This window comes from Sturnus vulgaris, chromosome 2 (genome assembly GCF_052056855.1).
Source record: "Sturnus vulgaris isolate bStuVul1 chromosome 2, bStuVul1.hap1, whole genome shotgun sequence".
Lineage (NCBI taxonomy): Eukaryota > Metazoa > Chordata > Aves > Passeriformes > Sturnidae > Sturnus > Sturnus vulgaris.
Window position 1 is genome coordinate 93917076 of NC_142244.1, and position 27541 is coordinate 93944616.

The 27541-nt window shown below is 36.5% G+C and overlaps 1 protein-coding gene across 5 annotated transcripts in view; it reads right to left on the minus strand.

Annotated features, from left to right (window-relative positions):
- ATP11A (ATPase phospholipid transporting 11A) overlaps positions 1-27541 on the minus strand; it is a 117115-nt gene that overhangs the window by 56376 nt on the left and 33198 nt on the right. For all 5 annotated transcript variants that reach the window (XM_088160154.1, XM_014885104.2, XM_088160156.1 and 2 more), the window contains exon 2: positions 3632-3754. In XM_088160154.1, coding sequence (XP_088016280.1) covers positions 3632-3754 — 123 coding nt within the window. The remainder of the gene's footprint in view (positions 1-3631; positions 3755-27541) is intronic.

The following is a 27541-nucleotide window of genomic DNA, read 5'->3' on the forward strand; positions in this document are numbered from 1 at the left end:
GCACAAATGAGTACTTAGTAATTTCATGTGTAATTTAATTTTAGTGACATCTCTTTAGGGCAAATTCTTCAAGTAATAGTTCTGCATCCACTGTAGAGTCAATCTTGCACTTCTGAAAGGGAAACAATTTGTAAGAGTCATATCCCACTACTCTTCAGTATCATCTTCCAATAGCATAAGCCCTGCTGCCTCCAGTTATGTTGGTGACCCATGCATAAGTGGGCTCTGTAGCTGTAAAATTTAACTTGATTAAATTATGACAGTAAAAGTTTTCAGATTCAAGGACTTCAAATATGAACTCGAATTAGCAGGAAGTTTTAAAATGAAGGCACATTGTTTAGTTTGGGAAACATTTCTACAGTTGAACTGTTTATTCTGAGAATTTACATGGGCTTAAAAGGTATTGAAGGAATTCACAGAAGAGAAATACATTAAAGACTACTAAATACAAAATCATATTCCCAGCACAATAATAGGAAGCCTGAACCTTAAGGAAGTTTTGTACTAAAAAATTATTTTATAATTTATCAGTTTTCTCAAAACGTAAAACCCTGTTTCAGAAGAGGTTGTTTCTCACCAAGTTTTGGTAGCTGCTGTGGGTGCCTAGTTTAACTTAGTTTCCTTTTAATCTGTAAGTTCTACCAAAAAGAAAATAGTATCAAAATGTGTGTAATTGTTTTCAGAAAAAAGCAAAGACTTCACTGCCAATTCAATTACTTTCTTCTACATTTGAAACACTGGGGTTTTTCTAGCAGCTGATATTTTTCCATGCTGCAGCACTGTCATGTGAAAAATTCAATCAAGGGCACATAATGGCCACTTCAAAGGCCAACTCCCAAGGCAGCTGAAGTAGCTAAAAGGTAAATCAACAAAAGGATACATGTTACAAAGGCCACTGTCTCTAGAACTTAAAAGGAACAGCATACACAATCCAAAAGACATGATTTTTTGTCTTTTACTACTTCAACACACATCTTTTGCAATATATTGTTATATTTGAATTAACGCATCAAATGAGTAGAACGCTCTTGTCTAGCCAAGGTCTGTCCCTGCATCATTTTTTACAATCAGGGATGTATCTTTAAGAAAACAGAGCCATTAACCACATTCTACAGTGACAATGCAATGTACATAAAATACCCCTCCGCACCTGAATCAAAGTATTACCTTGCTGACACCAGGAAGCCTCTGGTGAAGCACAGTAAAGTGTAGCTTTGAATGGACCAGTAAAGTCTAAGGTACATATTACTGCAAGCTGATGTCTTTTTCAGGGCATTATGACATGACATTTTTGAGTAAAGCAGCATACAGATGGACTAATTGATGACATTTCCTCATGCTTTTCAACTACCCTTTTTAGAAACTCAGTTTGTCATAAATTGGTAAAGTCTGTACTTGGAAGTTTAGAGTTCTTCATCCTTGAAGAACAATCATACACCTTCTTACATAAGCACTATACACCTATAAAAGCCAGCTGAAAGTTACTGTCTGTCATGCTGATGAAAGATGAAGGAAGTATCCTTCATGGTTGAGGTAACATTATACAGTGTGCTTGCAAGCATGTACCTTTACTCTAACAATTATGGATTTTGCACATTTGAGCATTTAGTAGGAAATTAATATCTATGTTCCCTACACTGTAATAGGTGCCCCCTCCAGAGGGTTCATAAGTGAGCAGGGGACAAGGACAGGTGAAAGGGTAAGAGGTAGCAGCTTACAGAACCAGAGTGAATGTTAGTCAAGTCACAACGGTGCTTTATTCAGGCTGTCTGAGATGGAGCACAGGAATAATAGAGTTTACTTGAAAGGAAGCATGGAAAGTTCTCATACACAGGCAACAGTCAAAAAAGCTTTCAGCAGTCTAAGGAACTGTTCAATATTACAAAGCATTTACATGAATTCTGCTCCCTTGTGAAATACCACCACTGTATCTACTTCCACAAAGTACAACCTACATTTTATTTTTTAAATAAGTTTAATCAATAAACAGAAAAACTGAGAAACACCATGTATATATATACATATAATATACATATATGAAATGTATGTATTTCCACTAATACTTTTGGTTTATGAAGGGTTATTTACAGATACAGTTCACAGCTAAATAGTCTAACATTTAAAGCATTTAACTGAATATGCTTTATATTAAAAAAAAAATACAGAGAAGTATTTGTCCTGAACTGGTTGAAGTCATACATCTTTACTAATTGCTGGCAGGGATACCCTAGTTCAATAAATGTTTAAGTCATACTTCAAAAAAACTCACTCTGCATAGCAAAGCAACTTGCAACTTCCACTAACTTAATAATCACAAAAAGGTATCAAAATTTAGTTGAACAGGATGTTTTTATTTCAAGAAAGTATCAGCAGTAACTTCAATGGCTTTTACATACATCTCAGATGAGATGAAAAAAATATGACAGGAGTACAAAAATTTGCATTAAGTGTGTTTACTCTTCCATAATTCAAAAGGCAATATAAAGCAATGTGTAGAGCATAGGATTTCCCATTTTACCAGTCTGACTACTTCATCTGTACCTCATCTGCCTTACCTTTCAAGCATTCTATCTAATTAAAGAAGCCTAAATAGTACACTGATTCTTAGTACACTTTCTTTGAATGAAGTATGGTAAGAATGTAGTAAATAAAGAATCCCACATGAGAACTGACACACCATTTGTGAAATGTCTGGCTTTCATTTTATTAATGGCTGGCAAGTGTTCAGGTCCTTGAGGGTAATCACCCAGTTCCTTGAGATCACAATGCTACCAAGGTCCTTAAAATGGCTGGGGATTTGAGACAAAGAAATTCAAAAAGAAGTTCTTAGTAAGGGAGATGATATTTTGAATTGATTATTTCATATTAGCTGAAGGTGTGAGCTCATGAAGATTAAAATCTAAGTATATTGCAAACTTGGAAATTCTTCAGTTGTTAGCCATACATCACCTGCAAGCATTCAAATTTCTATGTCACTGAAGTATAAACCTTTGGCTAAAGCAAGCCAAATGGAAAGTACCAACATCCCAACTGCTCACAAAAAGCTGCTGGAGCTCAGTAAGTTAAAACTTACTAATTGAGGTAAGGGACAACTGGAAGGTTTCTAAACAGCACAAATGTATTACGCTACCAAGATTTTCAGTGTGATGCACTTGCATGTGAATAACAGACTGTTGAAAAAACTCCAGAAAAACAGCTTTTGAAGGGAATGACACTGTTACAGTGGAGAGAGTACGGTGCATCCAAGTGCTCAACAAATGAAATTATTTCTAGTACTTTGAGGTATTGCTTTTGAATACAAAAGATGTTGTCTTTCTTTAGGAAGATTTTATTTACTCCATGATTGCCTCAATTGAAAATGTCCTTTTTTTTTTGTTGAAATACTCATTATTACTCAAAGACTATTATAGTAAGTATTACAGTAATCATGGAAGAAATTATTCTATTGCTGTTCATTTTAGAGGCAACTTAGCAATTAGTTTTTCTAGAAGAAATCTGAGATATCTTCACTTTACCTTGGCTGGTAGTAGAAAGGAAAAATAAACAGGAAGCCTAGGAAAAATCTTTAAAGAAATAAACAAAGAATAACTTCAGCTGATTTATCTAAATGAATGAAAGAAAATATTGGTACCTTCGATGAGACTATTCTATTATCTGGAAATCTCTGTGGAATGTACGCTTCAGCGCCTGGAGGTGGTTCACGATGCCCAACATAAATAGTCCGACTGTCCACCCAATTCTCTTCTCCAGCACACTACAGTGGAAAAAAGAGTCATTGTGTCAGTTCATTCAGTATTTCTGCAGTAACATGAGTCACATGTTGAATTAACTAATCACATGCCTGACCATCAACATATACATAGCCACCAGCACATGACCCCTCACACTTTTCTCAAGTGAGTATCAGCTCAAGATCACCAAAACAGCTCAAGCCAAGTCAAAAGTCAAAACTCTGCTTTAACTGCACTTCACTTTCCCACAACATAATGAAAGAGCATCTGTGAAAATCACTATTCTGACTTTTTTAACTGAAAAAAAGGGTAAATGGTTGAAGACTCTCAGTCAAATTTAGTATTTCGTAAGTATTTAGCTGTTAGTTACTTTTTTCACCACTGATAAAAATCTGTGCTAATTAAAAGATTTTAATATATAACAAATACTTCACATTTTTGAGACTAGCCAGCCCTAACTTAGAATTTCATTTGCAGCAAAGTGAAACTGTTCTCCTGAAATACTAGTAGTAATGATTTCTCCACACATGAACAAGCTTAGTGCCTCTTAGGTTGCCAGGAAAAGACCTCAGCCTGTCAACTCGGAGCACTTCCTCCTCTATGAAAGCTGTAGAAAAAAAAAAGAAGGTGTGCCAAATTTTCACATTCATATCAAACTCCACCACACTTACAGCTCCCCCAAAATTACTATTTCTTTGTTCTGTTAACTGTAAAAAAAGTACAAGTCACTGTAGAAAAGTATTTACACAAAACCAAAATAACCAATTTATTAATTTCGAAGTTAATTTTTTGGGGAGACATGGATTATAAAATGAGCATTCCTTAGTCAGTCTAATTCATACCTACTTCATGAAAAACATTTTTGAAGCACAGAACACATTCCTAACACTTGGAGAAATCCAGGCATCAGCAACTTTAACATCATCATACAGTCAAATCTGAAGTAACTTAAATATGTCATAATTTAAACTCAAAACCTCTGCTTTATGTTACACTGATGCATTTACACATACTTTCATGAGGCATATTAGACGGAAGTTTCTTTTTTGCATCTGCAACAGCTACATTTATTTAGTACACTAAATATGTCCTAAAAGTGCTCCTGGGCACTGGTGCTTGTCTGCCTCTATAGCTGAACTGTCAGACTGACACTGAGCAAACTAACCCCAAACAAACAGTGTGACTTTGGTAGTTTACACAGCCAAAGCATCATTCCCCAAAGCAGCTGGATGCACCTGTGCTGTTCTTGACAGAATTTAATCATATAGATATGGTACCTTCTTTTCTAGCTAGTCTTAACATCAATAGTTATAGGTCCATTTACTTTACTAGTAAATACTTGGCTAGTAAGCTTAAAACAAAATTTAGTTCTCAAACTAAAACATTGACCCTGACATTTTCTTCAGCAATTCACGTTTACATGTGATTTTTCCCCTGCCTTTAAGTGCAATACAGCCAAAGATCATTTTCAACATAATTTATTGGGAATAGACTTATAAAATCTTGCCATATTCGGCAGATTTGGAGCAGTTAAGCTAATAAAAAAATTCTCTGTGATGTGCATGACTTTCTCGAGGCTGGTGAGAACATCAAAAATAAAAATAAAACCTATTGGACTCAGACTATTAACCACAAAACAGCTGAGTAGAAGTCATCAAGTAAAATGTAAAGTGAAGTAGAAGCATTAAAGAAAAGCAACTTCTGCCATCCCAGACGCAGATACTAGAAGCAGACAAAAAGGATCCAAAATCTTTACTTGATTCTTACACATGACAGAAAAATAAAGGCATTAAGTTCAGAAGATACCAAAGGACAAAACTGCAATACTAGGCATAAAGCTGAAACCAAAAGTAAACCCCACGTTTTTCTTATGTGTTATCCAACTTCCAATAACTTGAAAGAGTCACTTAATACATTGTATGAAACTGCTCACAAAGGAAGTAAAACTGGCAGCCCCTCATAAGACACACCAAAGGCCCAGTCAGGGCTTATGCTAAGCCCTGTAACTGCCCTGGCTCAGAGGGAGTGCACACACACATTTCTCCCATGCCACATCTAGCACAGGCCTGAAACTAGGACATGGGTCAGTATAAAAATTGCATTGATTTTCCAGTCAGACAACTTCTCCCTTATCAAGTGGACTTGTCAAAAAGTAGAGTGTTATTCACCCAGCCCACTTCTGAAGACTAGGCAACATTCTTTCAGCAAGCCCAAAACATTTTGGAAGGAAGTAAGCATAACAATATTTCCATATTCCACCTTACTTCTAGGGCAATAACAAAACATGGTATCTTTTACTACTGTATCAGTGTGCAATTCATTTTTATCTTGTCAGTGCACTAAATGTACAATGCACACAAATTATCTACCAACACTTGCACCACATAATACTCCCAGAAATGCAAGAGAATGTGAGTTATTCCTGTAGAATACATCAAATTTTACAACTTTTTTTTAGTTTTTCATTATGAAGGACATTCCAGACAAACACAAAGATTACTCCTGACAAGTGAAGTGCCTAAGTTAAAAGATAATTACACAAATGGCTAATGGGAATGCCACACTAACTTCGAATACCAAGAAATCCCTCAGCTTCTACTTCCCTCTACGCAGGCCCAGCTTGACAATTTACCTCATAATTATTATAAACCAGTCCAACACAGCTTGACAATGCTCTTAGTTCAAAAAAGTATCTTTTGAAGTTTCACCATATATATTGAGTCTTTGTTATGACTCAATTAAAACAAGCTTCTGAAATTACCTATGAACCTGGGGAGACAGAGCTCTAAACAGCACTCTTCTGCCATTACTGCCAGTACTTACAGGTCTGATAGCCCTGGAGTACTGTGTCAACCAACCACTCTAAGCAAGGCATTACTTTAAGCATCAATATAAAATGAAGACAATCTCTTCTATTAGCTTAGTTTGATCTGTTTTTATCACAAATGGCTAAATTTACTACAAATGTATACTATATGTATATATGTATACCACAAACCATAGCCAACTTAAACTATCTGCTAGCACTATGTTAAAAGGTTATAAAAAAGAAATGCACTTGACCAACCTAGTTTAACAACTTCAAACCTCCAAACCACTCACAGTCCAAGTGGAAAAACTAAGCATGCAAGAGTAAGGTTCTCTTTGCCAGTGAGGTAGAGCTGCAATGCACAAAGTCACATGCACTGTTCAATACGGCAACAAGGCAACTCAGTTGTGTGAAGCAGAAAAAGATACTTTTAGAAGAACAGCACTGTAAGTCAGGACATGGGCCACGTAGAGAAATCAAACTACAGCAGCTGAACATCCAGTAATACCAACCTCCAAAGCCAAACACCCTGATCTGACAGTTCCTTTAGTGTTCTGGTATTACAACTTACAGAATGACACCAGAGTCACTGACAACAGCAGTCTGATGCCACTGCAGAACCATGAACTATATTCACTTTTTTTAAGTTCCATTGCTTAAGCCCGTTAAGAATATGTCCAATAAACCATATATATACACCTTAGCATTATCTGCTTCTATTTATAGTGTAAAGCTCAATGTACTGAGACCTAGTTTTATTGGCACATCAATGAAATGTTACATAGCTTTTACTCTTTCAAGCAGGGTCAGCAACCATGAAAGCAAAAAAGAGCAAAAGACTAAGGCACAAAAACAGAAAGTGAACACAATTTTACCTTAAAATTTTAAGTATTTCTGCAGCTATTTTTTCTGATTTAGAAAAATCCAACTGAAACTAGCTTGAGATTCACCTTCATGCTACTCTGGCAATTTTTATCTAGATTTCATTTAAACAAATATATTGCTTGAAAAGACAAGGGGCTTGGTGTTCAATGGGTGACACCAAAAGGATAAGAAGATGCTAGTGGTAGTTATCGGAAAAGGAACTGACCTTGAAAGATTCCAAGTCTTTCCACATATTTTTAGTAAAGAGACTTTACATACTATTTTGAAATCGGTGGGAACACTGAATGATATTTCCTAACACTCTACATGAACTATTAACTCAGGCATAATTACCAGCAACAATCTTCAGTTCAATATCATATTTTCTCTCCAAATAATATAAACACAAACACTACTCAAATAAGGCAATATGCACTAAGTACATCCAAAAACTCAATCTGCCCTGGCCAGGCTCTAAGCACATTTCACTGAACAGTATTCTCTTCTACTTCTTGCTAAATGCTTTTTGATTAAAAGGGATAGTGCACTCAAACCACAGATTTGACAGCAACAAATTCTCAGCATCAGCTATAGCCCTGTTCACCCAGGTTGTGACTCCATTCCTCCCCAGAACAGCCTGGTGTTTTACTGAATCACGAATATTTGATGTCAATTAAGCAATTAGCACCGCCGTTAAAACTGCACACCAAACACACAGCTGCTCAACCACTTTGGAGTTCTAGGACAGCAAATACTGAAAAGCCATTATCACTCAGAATCTACAGGAAAAACTAATAGTGCACTGTGTGAAAAAACATTCACGCATTACAACAGCTCTGCACTAAAGGCTCTCAGTTTCCAATTCTTCATTCAGTGAAGAGAAACAACTTTAATATCTCAAAGCTGTAATTCACTAAAGTGAAGAGAAGAAAGAAGTTGTTTTCCTTTCTACTACTGTAAGGAAACTGTCCTTATGTACTATGACATCATAATCTCATCTTTGTCTTCATTTGTCAAATGTACTGAGTACCTGCTCTTTAACACTTGACACCATTCTGCAGGAGTAGGTGCAGCCATCTCCTTTGCAAACAATGGCACAGAATGCAGACTTTTTACCTCATCTTTCCAAATCAAGGCTTTTTAAGGGTAGATTTGATCTATAGATAACAAAAATCCATTTAAAGAATAATTTTAAAATCATCTACATTTCCTAAAACTGCTAATCAGTAAAATAGATTAAGTTTTTAAACAGCCCACTTTTGCAAAAAAAAAATCTCTAATTTGTATGTATTTGTGGAGATAAAGGGTGAAATTCTCATCTATTTAAAGGATGCTAGATTTCAAATGATAGGCCAACTCACAAATACCTATAGAGAGCACTTAAGCGTTACATTTTGCTCACAGTATTATACTGCCCCTTCATATAAGTTGCCAAGCTCAGAATGAAGAGCATAAGTTTGAAAGTTGTTCAGAAGGTCATAGCTTGTATGAATATAGAAGAGCACTAATAAATATAATTAGCAGATAAATGCCCTATCAGGTTTTATATTCTGAAAAAGGACTACCTCAATACGAGACATTGTAAACAGAAAATAAATTACTTCATTCACCTACGAGTCATGGACATATGCCATTAAATAGCTAATTTAATGGAACACCAAAATGAGCTCTTCAGAGGCAACCACAAAAAAAAAAAAGGCCAAACAACAACAAAAAAACCAGAACACCTGTCTCCCAGAAACTTATGACTAATTAACACACTTCCTATGGGTCACCCATAATGGGATCGGTTGCCACAGAATATAACCACATCTCATTACAGCAAATGAATTTTAAACCCTTGGATGATGATTTTTCTTAGAAATAACATTTGAAATCAAAACTCTCCCCAGTCAATTGCCTACAAATCATAGAATATTGGACATAAGTATATGCAGAGGGAAAAGAAAGAAGATATTAACATTCTTTAACTGCAAATAGATTGTTTTATTTATTACTCTCAGGGAAAAGATGTCATTAGAAGCAAAGGCAGGTACATCTTAAGTACAAAAAATAGTGCCAGGCCTACAAGTTTCCCAGCCAAGCCATATTCTCCACTACTTAGTGCATCCTGGTTTTCTGATCTATCTTTCCACCTCCTGCAAGGGTTTTGTGCATGCAGAGGGGAAATGGATTCATAGCAATAGGCTGAAATAAGTTTTTGTGACATTTTTTAAGAGGAAATGGAAAAGTATGATGATGAAATTATGCAAAGTTCTGTAATTCATAGCTGTTAGAACAAACACTGTCAGAACAACAAACGTTCCAGTTTCTGTAAAATATCTAACACTTCCATATGTGTCCTTAATATAAAGTTTATTTCAGCCTTCCAGTTCATGACTCCTTGAACATTGTACTTAAAACATTTCTGAAGCTATGCTAATAAAACTATATTCCACTTGTGTCACATGAGCTGGCACAGGGATACTGCAATATAGCACTTGGAAGAGAGTATAATTCCCCTTTCTGATTTCCAGTTTGGAACAATTTTTATCTGAATTCCCCACACTCTGTACTTTGAATGGTTGAATAATCTGACCTCCTGGAAGACAAAGCCAGTGATCTGCGTTCCTCCTAAAAAGGGTTACAATAATTCTTTGTGTCACATAGATAAAAACTCACCTCAGTTATTCAAGGAAGTATGAGATCTTTTCTAAGCAGCCAATTTAACTTGCAAATACTGCTGACATACTGGCCTGTTAGGTAGAGCTATTTCTGATGTCTGTGCTTGCTCTTCGGGCAAATCTTTCGTTTCCATGTTTATTTTCATGAAAAGTAGCAATAAAAGTGATGGAGATAAAAGTCCCCAATCCCATCCACATATACAGTCTCCATCTAGTTTCATGGAGTCATTGCAATGATGGTAAAGAAGTAGATCTGTGACATATGTGAATTACTGGACATCTGGACAAACGCTTTTGCTACAGTCTTCCTTCCTCTCAATGTACCAGCTCTGACACATTTTCTCCCCTGCTGCCAGTGGCACAGGGATACCATGTGCCTCCTGCTCCTCTGCCCAGGTCCAGTCAAGGACAGCCTCTACATGGAAATCCTTTCAAGAGTCTCACTTGCAATTAGAAAAGCAAATGAGAAAAAAAACTACCCTGCAAAATGCAGTGGTAAGAGAAACTAGAAGGGAAAGTATCACATAAGACACAGGATATTTGACAGCCTTAGTGCTTAAATAAAATCAAGTTTATTTCTAAGTAGCTCCAGACCAACAGCTGAAATTAAGGTTTGCAGAGGAAATGTACAGCTTCCTTAGGTGCCAAGAAAAGCTGTAAAACAACAGCAATTCATTTTTTTAAGGCAACTAAAGGCCACTAAAATCTACATGCAATGACAGTCACTCAGTAGCTACGAAGATATTTTCAAGACAGCTGTATGGATACTTCAGAATGCAGAGATTTAATTTTTTTACTCTTAGTTGCCAATGACTACTGTTTGCAGTAATTCAACAAGAAAAAAAAACTCTGAAGCTATCAAACTTTTCAGGGCAGAAAATGGTTATTTTTTAAAAAAATAGATTATATTTACAGATTGTAAACAGGAGGATGGAGGGAAGCAAACAGCAGATGGCTTTAATTCATTCAAAAATAAGTATTAAACCCACAGATATGCCACACTAGTTATTTCTTTTTAAATTAACATTATTAATTATTAAATTAACTAAATTGTTAAGAAAAATCAAGCAAGAATACCTGTTGTGAATCTTCTCCAAGGAACAACATGATGCATATGGACACAGTATGCATTGGCAAGATTTACAGGATCAGATGCAATGAAATCCATGCCTAAATGGTATTCTTATAGGACCTTCAGATTACTCAAAAGAAAATGTATTCTAAAAATGTGCTTTATAACAGTAAATTACTCTGGCTGGTTCTGATAATGTCTGATGGCAGAGTGACACCACCTTCCACTAGAATTTTTAGCCAACAAAAGTGGAACAGTAAAATTTCCCATCTGAATTCCAGGACAAAGATAGTTCATATATGGGCTTCTGCATTCTTCTTTTCATTGAATACAAGGGTTGTGAAAATGCCTCATCTGCATGTTCACTGGTCTTCAAATTGTTCAAGTAAACTATGGAAAAAGATAATTAACTATTGCACTCTGAAGTCTACTGACATGCAGCTGAGCAGCAGACCTCTATTCCTACTTTTACTACAAAAATATAATGTAGTTTTGATGTCAAGAAAACACCTCCCCCCACTGTTAACCTTTATCATCACATTTAAATCTGTAAAAAGTTCACTGCCAAGTAGCAACTACTCACTATCCTAATGGCCAGTGCCTATTAGACTTCAAAAGGATTTTAATTCCTAAGTGGATACAGAGCTAGTGAAGCTATGATTCTAGCAGACAGAAGGCGGGGCAACCTTCTTGTGTTATATGATGATACTGCAAAATTAACTGCTTGTAAAATGCCAGTCTTGCAGGCCACCAAGTCAGTGACCAGAGAATGTCCAAATGTTGTTACATGAACTGCTTGCTCCATCCCTAATAACCTGAAACTTCTTACATATTTGTACTGGAGAATGACCAAAATATTTACCATAAACTCATCTCTATTTACCTTTACATATCTAATTATTTATACTTACTTCATACTGAACGACAGTTTCTTAAAGAACTGTGACTCTAATACCTTTTTGGGGTGGTTTTTGCTACACAAAGACTACTTGCAAAAAAGTCTCCTAGTACATATCTGTAGCTATGCTACCACACATACTTGAGGTCATGCTGCAACCTTATCAGAAGCAAATAACCCAAAATAAAATTGAGAGAGAAAAGCTACCACATGGGTGCTACTCAACACTGTACTACTAAAGCAATTGCTAGCTGTTAGTTTTCCACATCTATAAGGAGAAACCTAAATCCTCAGTAAAATTGGCAGGTGTCATGTTTTGACAATTTTTCAAATTAATATCTTGCTCATGTAGGCTGGTCCTGAACTTGCTGGCCCTAAGGCCAGACTATATTAGTCTACAGAACTATCCATAGAGGTAAACAGGTATAGTACAAGTGCCTAGCTCTCCCTGCATTACTGGTAAATTTATCAACAGTCTGGAAGGCCTGGAGTAAGTTAAAATAACAAGACTAATAGCCAAATTTCCTATTACGAGTAATTATATTTTGCCATACTCCCTGCAGTATACCATGCAAATTCTCTCTTACATGCAATTAATTTTGAGTGCTATTTGAAGACTCAGAATGTAACCCCAGCACCCCTATTCTTCATCTTGAAGAAATCTTGAACTTGTAGCTCAAAAATAACTTGGCTGTTCAGAATAATGGACTAATTATGTAACATTAGAAGCTACCTAACATTTTCCTTCATCTCCATGCTTTTTGTTGCCCATCAGCACCAAATCTGATGTTGTTCAAATTCAGCTTGGTAAACACACAGATGGCTTTGATAGAAGGAAGGACCCTAATTACAGACAGCTATAAAGTTAATGAAACATTTATTTCGAGCTATTTGAAACACTTCCAACATACTTCTAACTCCTTATACACACAACAATATTCAAATACAGTTCTGAAACATTCAAGGAATATAACATTTTAAGCTATTACTTCTTCCTACACTGCAAAGCAATACCATGTGTTGAAGCATTTCAGTGGAAAAAGCCTTATGTTGATTCAGGTAAGAGGTCGCAAATTGTATTTTACAGTTTCACCCACTAACACATAGGTGTTGCTGATGAAATGGCACATTCAATCCTCATGCATAATGGTAAAGATGCTTTAAATTTTCCAAAATTAGCAGGCATCAGGATCATAAATCTGACTTCAGATAAAGTCTACAGTGATGAAAGACAAGAATTTTAAACTCATAAAATGGCATAAAGGACATTCAATAGCTTTGAGTGTTCACATCAGGAGTATGTGTAAACCTACTCATGAGGCGCAAGAAGTTTACGACACCAGTAAGTCCACAATTTTAGAATCCCTTTTGTTTTCACTGCACTTATGGAATGTGAATTTCATTAAGATTAAACATTACTTTACAATTCTTTTGATGCAGTGAGCTTTTTAATATTTACTTTTACTCTCAAAGAACAGATTTAAAGACTTACAACTGAACAATCTGAAGTACAATAAATATTTCACAACTCTGTACTTTTACAAACATCGAAAGACTTCATGAACTCTTACAGTAATCAGTGAAATATTTACAAAAAATAAACTTTATCAGCATTTGCTATTAGCTGTGTTTTAAGTTAGATATTCATACAAAACCATTATTTTACAATAGAGCTATTTGTCATATATAGTCACACAGAATAAGAGATAACATTTTTTAAAAATTCATTACAAGATACTGACTGCTTAGTTAGAAGCCAGTTGCCAATTGCTAGTCAAAAAAAAAAAAATCTAGAAACTCCAGAACATCTGCTATACAAGTAACTAAATCAAACTCTAGAAATCAAAATAGTCAATGTTTAGCATTTAAAACAGTAAAAATGAAGGTTTATAACTAAACTCTTGGGAAACTGAAGTCAAAGAAACTCCAGTATCTAATCCCCAAATAAGCAGGACCCCAGAACTCAAGTACAGACTTTCAGTTTTTATCATCTTAAACCGTTCAATGAAGACAGGGTGAATTTTAAACCACAATATCATTAATAACTCAGAGGACACTTCTGATCCAGCAAAGGTGAGGAACATGTAAACACTTTCTCAACACATAGTCAGTCACCTGTAAGGTACTATAAGTTGATCTGCAATAAACGGCCACCTTGAGTAAACATTTCATGCTTGTAAAATACTACTAATAAAAGCATTGATAACAGCCAGAGAACTCAAAGTAAGGTCAACACAGTGCACCCAACACATAAGTCAAGCTCCAGTAGACTAGGTATAATATTAAAGACCATCTCTTGGTCAGAAGCAAAAATGTCCAATGTATTTTTAGAACTGCAGCTACTTTGCACTTTAAAATGTTACTATGAGACTTGTATCAGTATTATTACACAATACAGGGGATGCTATTTTAAGCTTTCAGTGATCCATATGCCTCCTTTTATTTATATGTGGAAGACAAAATGTCCACACTGCACTTCAATATACCACAACTGTTCTGTGCCCTTCGTGCAGAAAAGGAAAGGTATTTTTAAAGAAAGGTTTTTCTATCAAGTCTAGAACTGTACTGTAGGTTGAGATTAATATATTCTGACTTGCAATTATTTTGATAATAAAGGCAAAGGAGGTTATGCAGGTTTGTCTGGGATGAGATGATAAGTGTAATCTCAACATACACGTGTCTGTCATTCAGTGATACAGAGAAGAGGCTTAACAACCTTTGATGCTGCTGGTTTCTGTGCAGCAGCAAAAGCATAGATAAAAACGTAAGAGAAGTCACTGATTTTTAGGCTTTGATTTACTGCTGTGACTTCTTTGATGTGGGGAGGGATGGAGGCAAGTAGTTACAACACATCTCTTAAAAACAACTTGTGATGGGATAGTGGCTTTTTGCCATAAAACTCTCTCAGGACTCTAGAATCTAAGAAAAATGACCATATTTCCCCCCTAGACAAACATATTCCACAACACCAACTCACATCTTTAAAAATCTCCCTGAAGAAATGTTTCTCAGACTTCAAAGCCTGATCTACCATTCCTTCCCTTTCCAGTGATAAGCAAAGGAAAAAAACAAGAATAAAACTTAACCACATTTTATCCTCAATAAAAGGAATTCTATACCCCACATTTTGGGAAACACAAGTAGAAGTAAGCTCCCAGTACATGCTGGCAGGAAAGATCTCTATTTAGCAAATTTGATAAAGCCTGAGTGTACCTGTAGGGCATCACAGGCCCTACAGATCCTTCAGAAGCCAAATTGATATCCCGATTTTGGATAGCCTCTATGACAGATTATCTTAGGAAAAAAACCCCAAGAAATGAACAATTCACTTTTATAATAGAAGAATGACACCTGAGAGATTATTTCAACTGAACAAGTATCAAAAGACTATTGAACCAGAATCATCAGGATTATCTATTTTAATCTGCTATGTATGACAAGATAAAGAACCTGAGAAGTGAAATAGCTAGATAATCATAAAAAACCCATTTGCTAACAATATTTTCTGTTTCAAATGAATACGCATACTGAAGAAATGTAGTTATTACAACAGTAAAGACAGTATTTTTAACAGATTTTCCCTAGTATTCTTTTTGAAAACAGTCCAATAGACAAATGTTCTTTTAAAGTTTCAGCTTTCATGCTGAATAAAATTAATTCCCAGAAAACAGCGTGCCCCCTCATGTGTCTTTTCCTGCTGAGCTAGAAATTCCTGTAATGAGTCCAAGTGAAAAAAGCCCCAAACTAAAAAAATTCTCAGTTGCTGCAAAATTAGGTTAGGAAAACCAATGACTTTTGCTTTTTTTTTACATCTGTGTGGAGGAAATAAGTATTAAGTATGAAGTGACTATCCAATACTATGTTCTGTGCTTTGTAATCATTGGATACTATCTACAAATGAGGAAGGTTTCAAAGTCCAATAAACAGTAAAACTGTCCATATGCTAAGCAGAGGTTTAGATCTTCCACATATCAGCTGGCTGCATAAACTGACAGACAAATGCCTAGAATTCAGTGACTTTAGGAGAGGCAATTTTGTGCTCTCCCTAAACCAGCTAACATGAGTTTATTGACTATGAGGCCAATTTCAGTCACAACTGTGTTTGTGAACAAAAGTCTAATCATTCATGACATTTATTGTATCAGATAATTCTTTACCTTAAACTTTTAAAAACATTGAAAGCCAAAGGCAATCCCTAAATCAAATCAGAAATCCTCGTTCTAGACTAACTTTTGTTCCCCCCAAAACACAGTAGAATAACTGATTCTAGAAATCCTACTTCACCCACAGACAGAAATACAGACTCCTAGTAAATGAGGCATGTTCGATTCCTGCAGAAGAGAACCCGACCAGTTTAGTAAAATCCACATTTCCAAATATGTGTTTTGACAACATGGGGCACTCTTCAGGACATGTATCCTACAGGCAGGATCAGCTGTCCTGTAAGCATCAAAAATGGGGCAAGAAACCAAAAGGATAGTGCCAAAAATAAAACTTCAGGTGATAGCCCAAGGAGTATTACTACAAATGAGATAAGTAATCCTTGGCAGTAGTGCCCTAGCTGGTAGTACCATGTCTTACAGGAGTTATTTCTGTCCACTTCCTAATACTTTCCTTTTTTCCCCCCATCTCTAAATGTAAGAAGATATAAACTGTAAGTAAGAGAGAATTTCAGGGAGGGAAAGTAATTTACTTTTGCCATCTAGACACAATTAATCTTTCTTGTTTTTAGGAAGCATTCTATTAGACAATTCCTTAGAAATAAAATACAGCTCCATTTAATAAAGACAGAGGGAATACCAGACATAGATCCTAACCTGAATTGCCATAGGAGGCACAGTATAAACATAAAAGGAACCTCAACATTTTTTCTTATCAACAGCTATGACTAAAATCAAGGAGAGCAGAAAATATTTTCACATTTATTTTAGTTTTCAGACTGACATGCATCTGAGGCCTTGCCAGAGCAGCCGTATCAGTTACCATATCCAACAAGCACACCCCTGGAAGCAAATAGCTCCTGTATGTAGGTCTAGTGCAGAGCAAGATTGCGAGTCTAGCAGTTAATCTGTTAGCTCTTGTTCTAGTACACATGGTTCCTAAGGGGGTCAATTATACACTGTACATTGAATTCAAATGGAGCAAGTATTCTGATAAGAAGGGCTAATGACTTACTTTGTTTCTTAATGTAAGTTGATTATGTGCTTATGCAAGAGGCTATCCGGTGGCAGCTGGAACATTTTACTTCAGCTGAGCCATGGCCTCTCCTCAATGGGGGCACTGTGAGGTGGAAATGGCACTGGACCCAGCATTAGAAGGAAAGCAATGTTCACATCAGTTTGACAAGTTCTGGCAAATGCATGGATTAAAGATATTATGCATCAAATTCATCCCAAGTGAGTTAAATCTGCTATTGTTAAGAAAGCTTATCACTTTTAATATTATATAATAAGATATATGATGGACAATATTCAAAAAGCCAAGGACACTGGGGTTTGAGTGAGGGTTTTCTGTTGTCCGTTTTGTTCGTTTTGGTTGTTTTTCAGTGAAGATGCAACATTACAGAATGAAGGAAACTGAACTCAACTGCAAACTTCTAGAAATAAAACTTCCAGGCGCTTTTGCGAGGACACTAGCTTAAAGCTATTAAGCAGATAATAGTTTCATTTGCAATTGGGTTAATTTTTTATATTCACAGAAAGAGTAAAAGGTAAGTACAGAAGCTATGCTGAAATGTATTTGCACTTAACAAATACTTTCAAATGAGAAGTGCTGAAGTCCTACAAAAAAGTACTATCAGAAAACTACACCTCCAAATAATCTTATTATGCTATAAAAATACTTCCTGGAGACAAATTCAGATTTCATCTGCACACACACCACACACATACACAGCATTCTCTCCTGACTCATAGTACTAAGCTCTATTTCAAAGGTACAAACTGCCAAAACCACCACAATTTTATTTGTATATATTAGTTGAAATATTGAGTGAACACAAAGCAAGTATTATAAAACCTAAGTACATATGTTAAATCATCTGTATTAGAATATATATCATCCCTCCCATATACTCAAAGAGACCATAAAATGATGCCTCAGTTCTACATAAAACGAAAAGTGTGTCCTTGTAACAAGTAATGCTAACATTGCACTGTTAATGAGGAAGAAAAACAAAACAATAAATGGCATGTTTTCACTTATTCCAGTGGAGCTACTGTGAAAAGAAAGGCTTGCTAACTCACAAATATAAAAGTCACAATGATCTAGTGTCCCTGTAAGAACTGTAGTAATTTTCTTTGTAAGCTGCTTAGATTTCCTTAGTAGTAATGATTTTTACAAGGCACTTCACTATAAGTCTGTAAATTTAGTATCAAACTCAGCTGGTTTAGAAAATGTTGATGTTGGTACTTGAGAAATAACTAGTGTTTCACTTGAGACCAACAAAAAAAATACAATGTCTCTACAATAGTGCTGTGTCCAACTGATGAAGCTGCTTGCTTCAGCTCTGCTGAGAGCACAGAGGTTACAACCACATTTTCTACTTCACCTTATTACAGAAAAAAACCCTCCTCAGAGAGCTTTTCGGCATTTGCTCAGGGAACTGAAATACAATGAACTTTTGAAAGCACTTTCTCTTTGTGTTTGTGTGCAAGGAGAAGTCAGTAGACCATGGAGATGGGAGGGACAAGGTATCAAGCAACTTTTGCTGGAAAACCCCTATCATCTAACAAATACCCCTGCCCTCCAATGAATGCTTAAGAAAGTAATTCTCCCTCTCCTTGTTGCTATATGCAGCTGACCACTTTAAAGGTCTCCATACTTTAACACTATCAGAATCACAGAATCATTGAATATGCTGAGTTGGAAAGGACGCATCAGGATGGTGTCCAACTCCTGGCCCTGGTCAGGTCACCCCAAGAGCCACACCCTGTGCCTGAGAGCACTTCTTGAATTCTGTCAGGCTTGATGTTGTGACCACTTCCCTGGTGAGTCTGCTCCAGTTCCCAACCACCTTCTGGGTGAAAAACCTTTTCCTGATATCCTACCTAAACATCCCCTGACTCAGCTTCATAGTGTTTCCTCGAATCCTGTCACTGGCCATGAGAGGGGAAAAAAATCAGATTTAATACCAAGCAACAATGATATTCAAATTCATTCTTGGGAGTAAAGAGAACAAATACTTTGAAGGTTGGGTTTTAGCTCAAAAAGTATTTAAATTTCATAATACATTAACATAGAATATGTCTAAAAAATACTCAGATCTAGATTTAGAGATGGTATATGAATTTTACTAATGTCAACACTGTGATGCAACTTGCTTTTGGTTATCCATTATATGGAATGTGCATTGCTTCAGCTGTCTATGGTTCCATGGCACAAAATACTTATTTCTATGCTTCTTTCAATTTAACCAGTATAAGGTAATTCTTCTAATTCTTAGACACTGTCTTTATTTCAGCGTTGAAGAAAGAGCAATAAAAAGCCAAATTTCTTACAATGTAGATACCAGAACAAGGAAGAAATAGCATACTAGTTTTGTTCTTAGTGGTGTACAGTAACCTGCCTACTCCTAATATTTCCATTTTAATTTTATATACTTACTTGCAATAAAAACTATTTATAAATATGTCCACACTTTGTTTGTACACTTGCATAGATATGAAACTGGACACATGGAAAAGGATTTTCCTCAAATGTGATGTTAGCTGGAAATCTTATTGGTAAAACACAACCAATTCCACCTCTTTAGTATTTTGGTTTCAGTTTTGTTTCCCTTTTAATCCCTCACCTTAGTGTCAATACCCTCACTGATGTCTCCACAGTGAAAGTCTAGGCATTTCTAAATATTATAAAGTTTAATAAAGCATTAGATTTAGCAAATATTCAATACTTAGGAACATTCTCATGCAAAAACATGGTTTTGTCTTGATGTCTTATGAGGTATGAGCTTGGCATACCTCAGGTACATCCTAGAGAGGAAGGGACACCAAAGGCCACACCACAACCCTTGCAAGCCCCCCAGGAAATACCTACACTTCATATTTCTTACTTATTCACAATGGGATTTGCTAAGCAAATTAAACCAAGGACTGTTTGGTAAAATAGGTGAAGAGCCAGCAAGCAGAGGGGTATATACTGAAGGAATTCGATTTACTTAATAGGGAGCAAAAAATAATTTGCATGTCCCTGGAAAGAAACCTAAAGCTCAAAACCTCTGTTACCTGTGAAAACACTGAGCTCCATAATGCTCTCTTCTACTTATGACATAAAATGAAAATAATTCTAGATGATAGGAACTGTTAAGAAGAAAAATTTTAAAAAGCAAGGAGCATGGAGGAAGTCCGTACAGGCCAAAGGACTGTGGAAAACAAGTAACATACTAAGGCACTGGCTGAAGGAGGCCGGGCAACAGGATAAACCCACCTGGGGATTGAGCTCCAGGCATGAGGCACGAAGGGGGCCACGAAGAGGGCCACTGGCCATGGCTGTGCCGGGCCGGCCCCTCAGGGCCCCGCAAGGCCCCGCTGTGAGGGCCCGGGGGGAGCCCCAGGGCCAAGGCAGGGCTGGGCATGCAGGGCAGGAGCGCCCGGGCACTGCCAGGCCTGCACAGCGAGGGCGCCAGAGCCAGGCAGCGCCCGAGAGAGAGCAGAGAGCAGGCTCTGCCCCTAAAAACAGCACCACGCAGACAAAGCTCTCAGTGTTTGCTCTCAAATGGCTGCAGAGCCCCCGCTGCCAGGCCAAGAAACCAGCAGACCAACAATTCCAGCTCCAACCTCACAAGGGACCATCCACACACTCTCTAAGCATTCACGTTTCACTGACAGAAGAGTTTTTGAAGTGTACGCACGTGGCTGAAGGAATTTGATCTGTATGATACTCCATTTCCTTATGTTAAACATATTTTTCCAAAGAACTTATTTTGAAAATCTAGCAAAATCAGCGAGTTTCACACAGCTGCCACCCTGTTTAGCAGAGCACGTGCTCCTAAAAATCTGGTCTGTCAGACAACATGGAACATGACTGAAGTTTCCAGTCCCCAGGGCCACCACAGTGGCCACTGCTGTACAGTGTCAGAATGCCATGACCTGGCAGAGCCTGCTGAAATCCTGGCCTTGACCCCACTTACAGGGGATCTAATCCTGGTTTGGCAGACCCAAGGACATGAGTAACTGAGTCATCATGGCCTCATACGTATGACAGGCACATTCACTTCATAAAGTCTCTCTCTGGGGAAAAAAAGACATGAAAAAATTGCATCTTCAGTACAAAACTGCTGGCACATGTTAAAATTCCCCCTTGTGACAGCAGAGCCACGTCAATGGCCTTTCCGTAGCTAATGGCCACATTGCACTGCCATCACCACCAAAAGGGTTGAGCAACACAAATCAAGCTGCTTATTCCATCCCTTGTAAGATTAAGATTAGTATTAACTAAGAAAGCTTCTTCACATCTCATAAGATGCTGTGAAAGCAAACAAATCCTAAAAAAAAATATAGCACTGAAGAGAGAATGAATTTCAAATTTTATTTATAGAAATGGAGATAGGAAAGTCATTACTTTCAGTCTCATCTAGTGAAGCACAAAAAAAAAAATCCCAGTGAGACAACCTGTACAAAAAATACTGATTTGCACTGCGGATGCAGTCTTTTAGAATGATGATCGCAACAACCTCTTGCTGTTGCAAGACACAGAAGTGTCTTCTCCTTTGCTATTCTGACCTTCTGAAGACAGGTTATTTTCCCATATCTGATTCCTGGTATGATTTCACCTCTGTAAACATAGTTGCTCTAAATTATGCATTCTGTTAAAACAGAGCTTATACAGAGTTACACAGGACAGACAACACAATCTAGTCCCTTACTGCTACCTTGTTAGCCTCCTATTAGTGTTTTCAGTTCTAAGCTTTTTTTAATACTGTGGATCAGTTCACACCACTGAATCAGTTAAACTATCAGTACTGTAAAAGAACAGCTATTGCCCCCTCTCAGCACCTGAAAAAGACAATGCCAATACTAGCTGTTGCCTTGATTTAATAATTCTTTATTTCCTATGGTAAAACTGGGGAAAAATCAGCAACTACTACACATGAAAAGTCCTTTCCTTTAAGGAGAATCATGGTTAAGTCAACTGACAACTGAAACAATTGGTTTTGCGTTTTTAAAACAATACATTTAACCTATACTCCTAGCCTTTTAAAACTTCTTTACACTATTATTCAACTACCTTTGTTTTTTTATCCTGTTACTGAAATTTCCACAAGCTAATGAACTCCCTCAAATAAGGCTTGAAGGTGGTCTGGAATTGTGTGTTACTTTAAAGTACTATCTAACTGTGGATAGCATCTCTGATCATACTGTAAAAATCTTCTATCTCTCCCATTTTATACAGAGCCAACATATGGCCAGGTGTCCGATTTGTCCTCTTCAACATCAGGTAAGTACTTCCAGTGTCTCTGAAATTATCATACATCAGAAGATCTAAGAACATGCTTATTCTTTTGAAATGCCTCCAAAAAGGCTATTCCTCTTTTATTGCTTGCTTGTCGTTATTGGTTCGTGCCATTTCCTTTTAAAATTAGTGGCTCTAATGCTATTGATTTAAGAAGTTCCACTCCAGGGAGCTCACATTAAATTCAGTCAAATGATGTAATGTATTGGATTGTCCCATCATCTTAGTTCAAAAATTCTCTAGGTTATGGAACAAGGCTGGGCTAAGAAAAGAAATCACCTTGGCAATTCCTTGGAATTAATAAATAAATCAGAATGTCCATACTTTTCCTACAAGTTACAGCAAGTAATAAATCAATACATATGAAATCTATTACTTTAATTATTTTTTCCTCATTCTCCTGTATGTCAATAAGAGAGCAGATCACAGCTGATTACAACAATTACTTCCAGTGATGCCAGTAAGATCAAATCAAAGTTGTGAGGCTGTTTTAAAAGTATTACTACTTTTTTCCTAATGAAAATAATTGAAAACTTTACCCAAAATTGAAACATCAATTAGCAGACGCCTATTTTGCAACATTTTAAAACTCACATCCTCTCCAGACACTTGCTTTATTCCAGGTCTCTAAAAAAGTTCAACTTTTTCTTTAAACATCCCTAGAATGACATTTGATACCAATACACCAGGATTACAGGTCAGCACTGGGTTGTGTGGGCCAAACACAATAACAAAAGGTGCTTTCACACACAAGTTGTCGCTGCTTTTTCCTTTCAGAAAAACGGAACAGAAAACAAAAGCACTGTAAGATATTTCAGTTTGCTCAGAATTACCCCAATAGTAGTTCTTTACAAGTGTTTTCTACAATCATTTAAACACCAATTCTGAGTTTTCATCATTACCGTGAGAATGGCAAACACACGGTACCTTTTTTAATCCTAGGAAAAACTCACTAATTCCATCACTCAGATCTGCCAGTCAACTTTCCTGTGTTTCTCCCACTGCCAGACAGAGCCAAGAACCAACACTGCATGTCAGCTCAGCCTACTACAAACGCTTCCTTCAATAGAAAACCAAACACTCAACTGAAGAGAAATGAAAAATCAAAACAAAACAAGAGAAGAACTACACATGCTGAGTAAGTAAGCCTCAGAGCAGGATCTAAAGGTTCCTGAGCTCAGGCTCTGGGAAATTGATTCACTTGAATTCTCAAGGTCAGTAGACCTTCCATATTCAACTTTCAAGCATAAACAGAAATCCGTCAGAAAAAGGCAAAGTGGGAAAAGTTCTCTGGTCACAGATTCCTACAAAAACACAGCTAACCTTGCCAATTCGGAAGGGTGATGGATTTTGTCAAACTATGTCTTATAATACCTAGTAAATCCTGTCTGCTTAATGTGTCTATTTCTACATAAAACTTTGAATGTTCTGAACACATTAGACATAAAAAAAGTGTTTGAAGTTGATGAAATGTGGGTAATCTTCATGATCCATTGAGAACGAAGACCAACCGTACATAGGTGGAAGGGCATGTTAGGTCATCCTTCTTTAACTCCTTGCACTTGGATTGTTACTATAAGCCGGTAAAGAGCAACAGCAAAGAAAAGCCCAAGGCACAAAAAGCCTCAAGCATATAAACCTTTGTCTTCCACTTATCATCACTTCCAACTTTTACTAGGAATCTATATACTACTAGACAAAATTAAATCTGATACTGTTCTTCACTGAAAATTACTGTAAAGCCAGTCAATGCCACAATATTCATTCTCACTCCTCACTGGACCAGAAGTCATCAGAATGACTTCCCTATTTAACACAATTTCCACAAATCAAATATGCATAGGCAACTTTGGCATATCACCAAAGGCATAAAATAAGCCATGTAACTGATATGTTTTTCATACCACATCTAAGTTAACAAGCTAAAGAGACAAAAATCAAGTAATTTTAGAATAAACAGTGACTTGACAAACCATTTTATCATCACCAAAACCCTCCTTTTCTGTAGGACATATACCAATCAGCAAAAATACTTCACTCTTGAAGTCAGGTATTTAAGGCCTTCAGAAATCTTACCCATCTCAATTTGTTTAGGTAAAATAAACAATTACCACATTAACTTCCCCCCATCATTACTTCTCTCTATATAACACATTACTCCTAATTGTAACAATCTTCATTTAAACATGGAGCAAACAAGCAAAAAAAAAAAATTAAAACCCTGTAAGATTCTCTCAATGTGTCTTTCCCTACCCATACTTACTGACGTAAAGCAATCTGTATCTCAGATTTTTTCTTGCTATATACATGAAAAAATTCCTCCCTCCCTCAACATTAAACTAACTCTGAAGCAATATATAGCCCATAACCAAAAATTTTCACACCATAGTAACTTTCATATATTTGCGATGATACTATAGAAAAAGCAATGTTCTTTCTGAGAAGCTTTACTACCATCCCATGTTCTACCATTCTTCACTCACAACACTGCAGTGATTGACCTATTAGTCCAAAAGGCACAAGACTCTGTCCTATTTCAAGATACTGCAGTGTTATTTTATTGTGTATAGAGTACTTCCTCAATATTGCTGCATTTAGAAACCTAAAAAAATTTCTACCCCTTCACTCTATGTTAACACCAACAAAATAAAAATGCTTTGTTACAGGACTATGCTTGCTTTTTTCTTCTTCGGAAAGCAAAGTACTTGGAATTACAAACGTGAGTTTCTGTGTTCTGCTAGCAAGAGATTACAAGTTAACAATGCAGCAACTGTTACAGAAAATAAGACAAACAAGATATCCGCTAATATCTACTAATATTAAAGCCTTAAAAAAAAAAATCTGCAAAAAGAAAAAGCAATCTACTGATCTGCAAATTGCAAATACTGCAGGCTTTACTCTAGGCTTCACAAAGAAAAATTTGAATTAGATTTTCATATCAAATACAGTGCTACACACTGTCAGGTTAAAAGAAAAAAAAAAATCAGGATTTGAGTTTCCTATGCAGCTCCATTCTTAACTCTATTCAAAATAATATGATCTGAACAGCTATGCTGGGAACGATTCAGGATTATTCTAGAAGAAAAGGCTTTTATTAATTAAAATGGACCTTCTTCCATGAAGGAAAAGTAAGTCACAGCATAAGCTGTTAGGTCACCCAGACATAATACAAGCAGTACCCTCTTATGCAATGTGTCTCTTGCTCCACCTGTAATAACAGTTTAAATTGTCACAACCTGGATACATGGAAGGGGAAATAAAGCAAACATCATAATCTAACAGAAAAACAGTTTATTTGGTAAGACATATGAAAAGATCTTTAAACATGTCTTGTAGTTCCATCTAAGTTTTGTTCTCTCAAGTCTGCCATACATGAAAACTCTTTCCTTAAAATGTACCTATATTTTAATAAGAGCCTTCTCTGCTGTTTCACTGTTTATATTACCCATCTCAGCTATGAAAAGTTGCTTTCTATTGTCTTCCGCCTGTGAAAGCATTTTTCGGCATTTATACTGACAAAAAGACTTCCATCAAAAAAAAAAATCAAGTCTCACACTGTGCTCTCAAAACTAAGCCGGCTCATCCTGTTCTTTGCTGACATGCAATTCTAACGAAAGAACAAAAAAATCTGATCATAAACATACCTTAAGAACCTTCTCACTTGAGATCTGCGTGAGTCAACACAAGAAGTAGCTTTTAGGCTGTTCTTTATTAAAGAGAACCATGAGCTAGGTCCAAGATGAACCCAGCAGCAGGACCACACACCACACTGCAGCACAATGTATTATTTCTGTAACAGTCCCCCAAAAATGATTAAGAATGTTACATGGGCTGGTGTCTAGAATGTGTGTGATGGGAGGGTGGTGTTTATTTTCCACAAATAGAGATTCTCAAGTCTGTTATCTTTTCCTTTGAACCAGAACAAAAAAAAAATATACATACACCCAATATTATGTGGTACAGGTTTAATGTTGGACTTTACAATCTTAGCTGTCATTTTCAACCTAAACCACTTCATGACTCCATTGCTCTGTAGTGTACTACAGAGAGCCAAATAACATTCAGAGTAGAACAATAGTTGTGCTTTTTTGTGGAGAAGCACCAGATAATTAAAGCATGGAAGCTGTAATGTGTCTGGATGATACTCAGCATGGCAAGCATGCAGACTGGCCAGTAAAACAAAGTAGACCTACAGCTGGGGACTAAACAGGACTAAGGCCTGGTCCAGGTGGGGATCATCCACACCATTGTACAGAAACAACCACAAGAAGGTTTTACAGAATAGTGATACATCTTGATGACAAAACAAAGCTATATACCAAAAGAGGACTCTGATATTGTACTTGAACACCATGAGAACTGTAGTAGAAAATGCAGTAAAATTTCATCATATGTACTATAAGCTGAAGCACTTCTAAGGACTAAAAGCAAAAACTGTGGCTATAAACTGGCAGTTCATCAGCTGGGAGAGAAGTGTACCCATAACATCTTACAGGGTATGGATGGCATCTAAAAAAAAAGTATTGTTCCTCATTTTAGAAAAGATCAATTTAAATCAAACCAGGCACACAGCAGGTATATATCAATAATCAGAGAGCCTTTGTGATGAGAAGAAATTAACCCTTCTTTGTCTAGGAAAACCTAGGAGTCCATGATATTTAAGCGTAGAAAATGTGTGTTTTCCTCTAAAACACAAATTAATAAAAAGGAATCAGTATTAAACAACAGTTTGGTTTAGAAGAGAGATATGCACAAATTGTCTGTAAAGCTTGACTGAAAATGAAGATTCCAAACAAAGTCGTGAAATTCTGGTTGTTTGTAGAGGTTTTTTTTTTTTAATAGGGGTAAGAAAAACTTTCCAACACGGGAAAAAAGTTCTAACAACTCTTGAACTTTGTAAACTGATGACAAAAATGCTGGCTGGTTGCCTGAAATATTCAACTTTATATGAAAGAATAAAAGCCAAAATGCATCTGGGAGAAGGAAGGTACTGCTCATCATTTGCTCACAAAAACAATTCTCTCACACAGAATTTTAACATTCACTTAACAT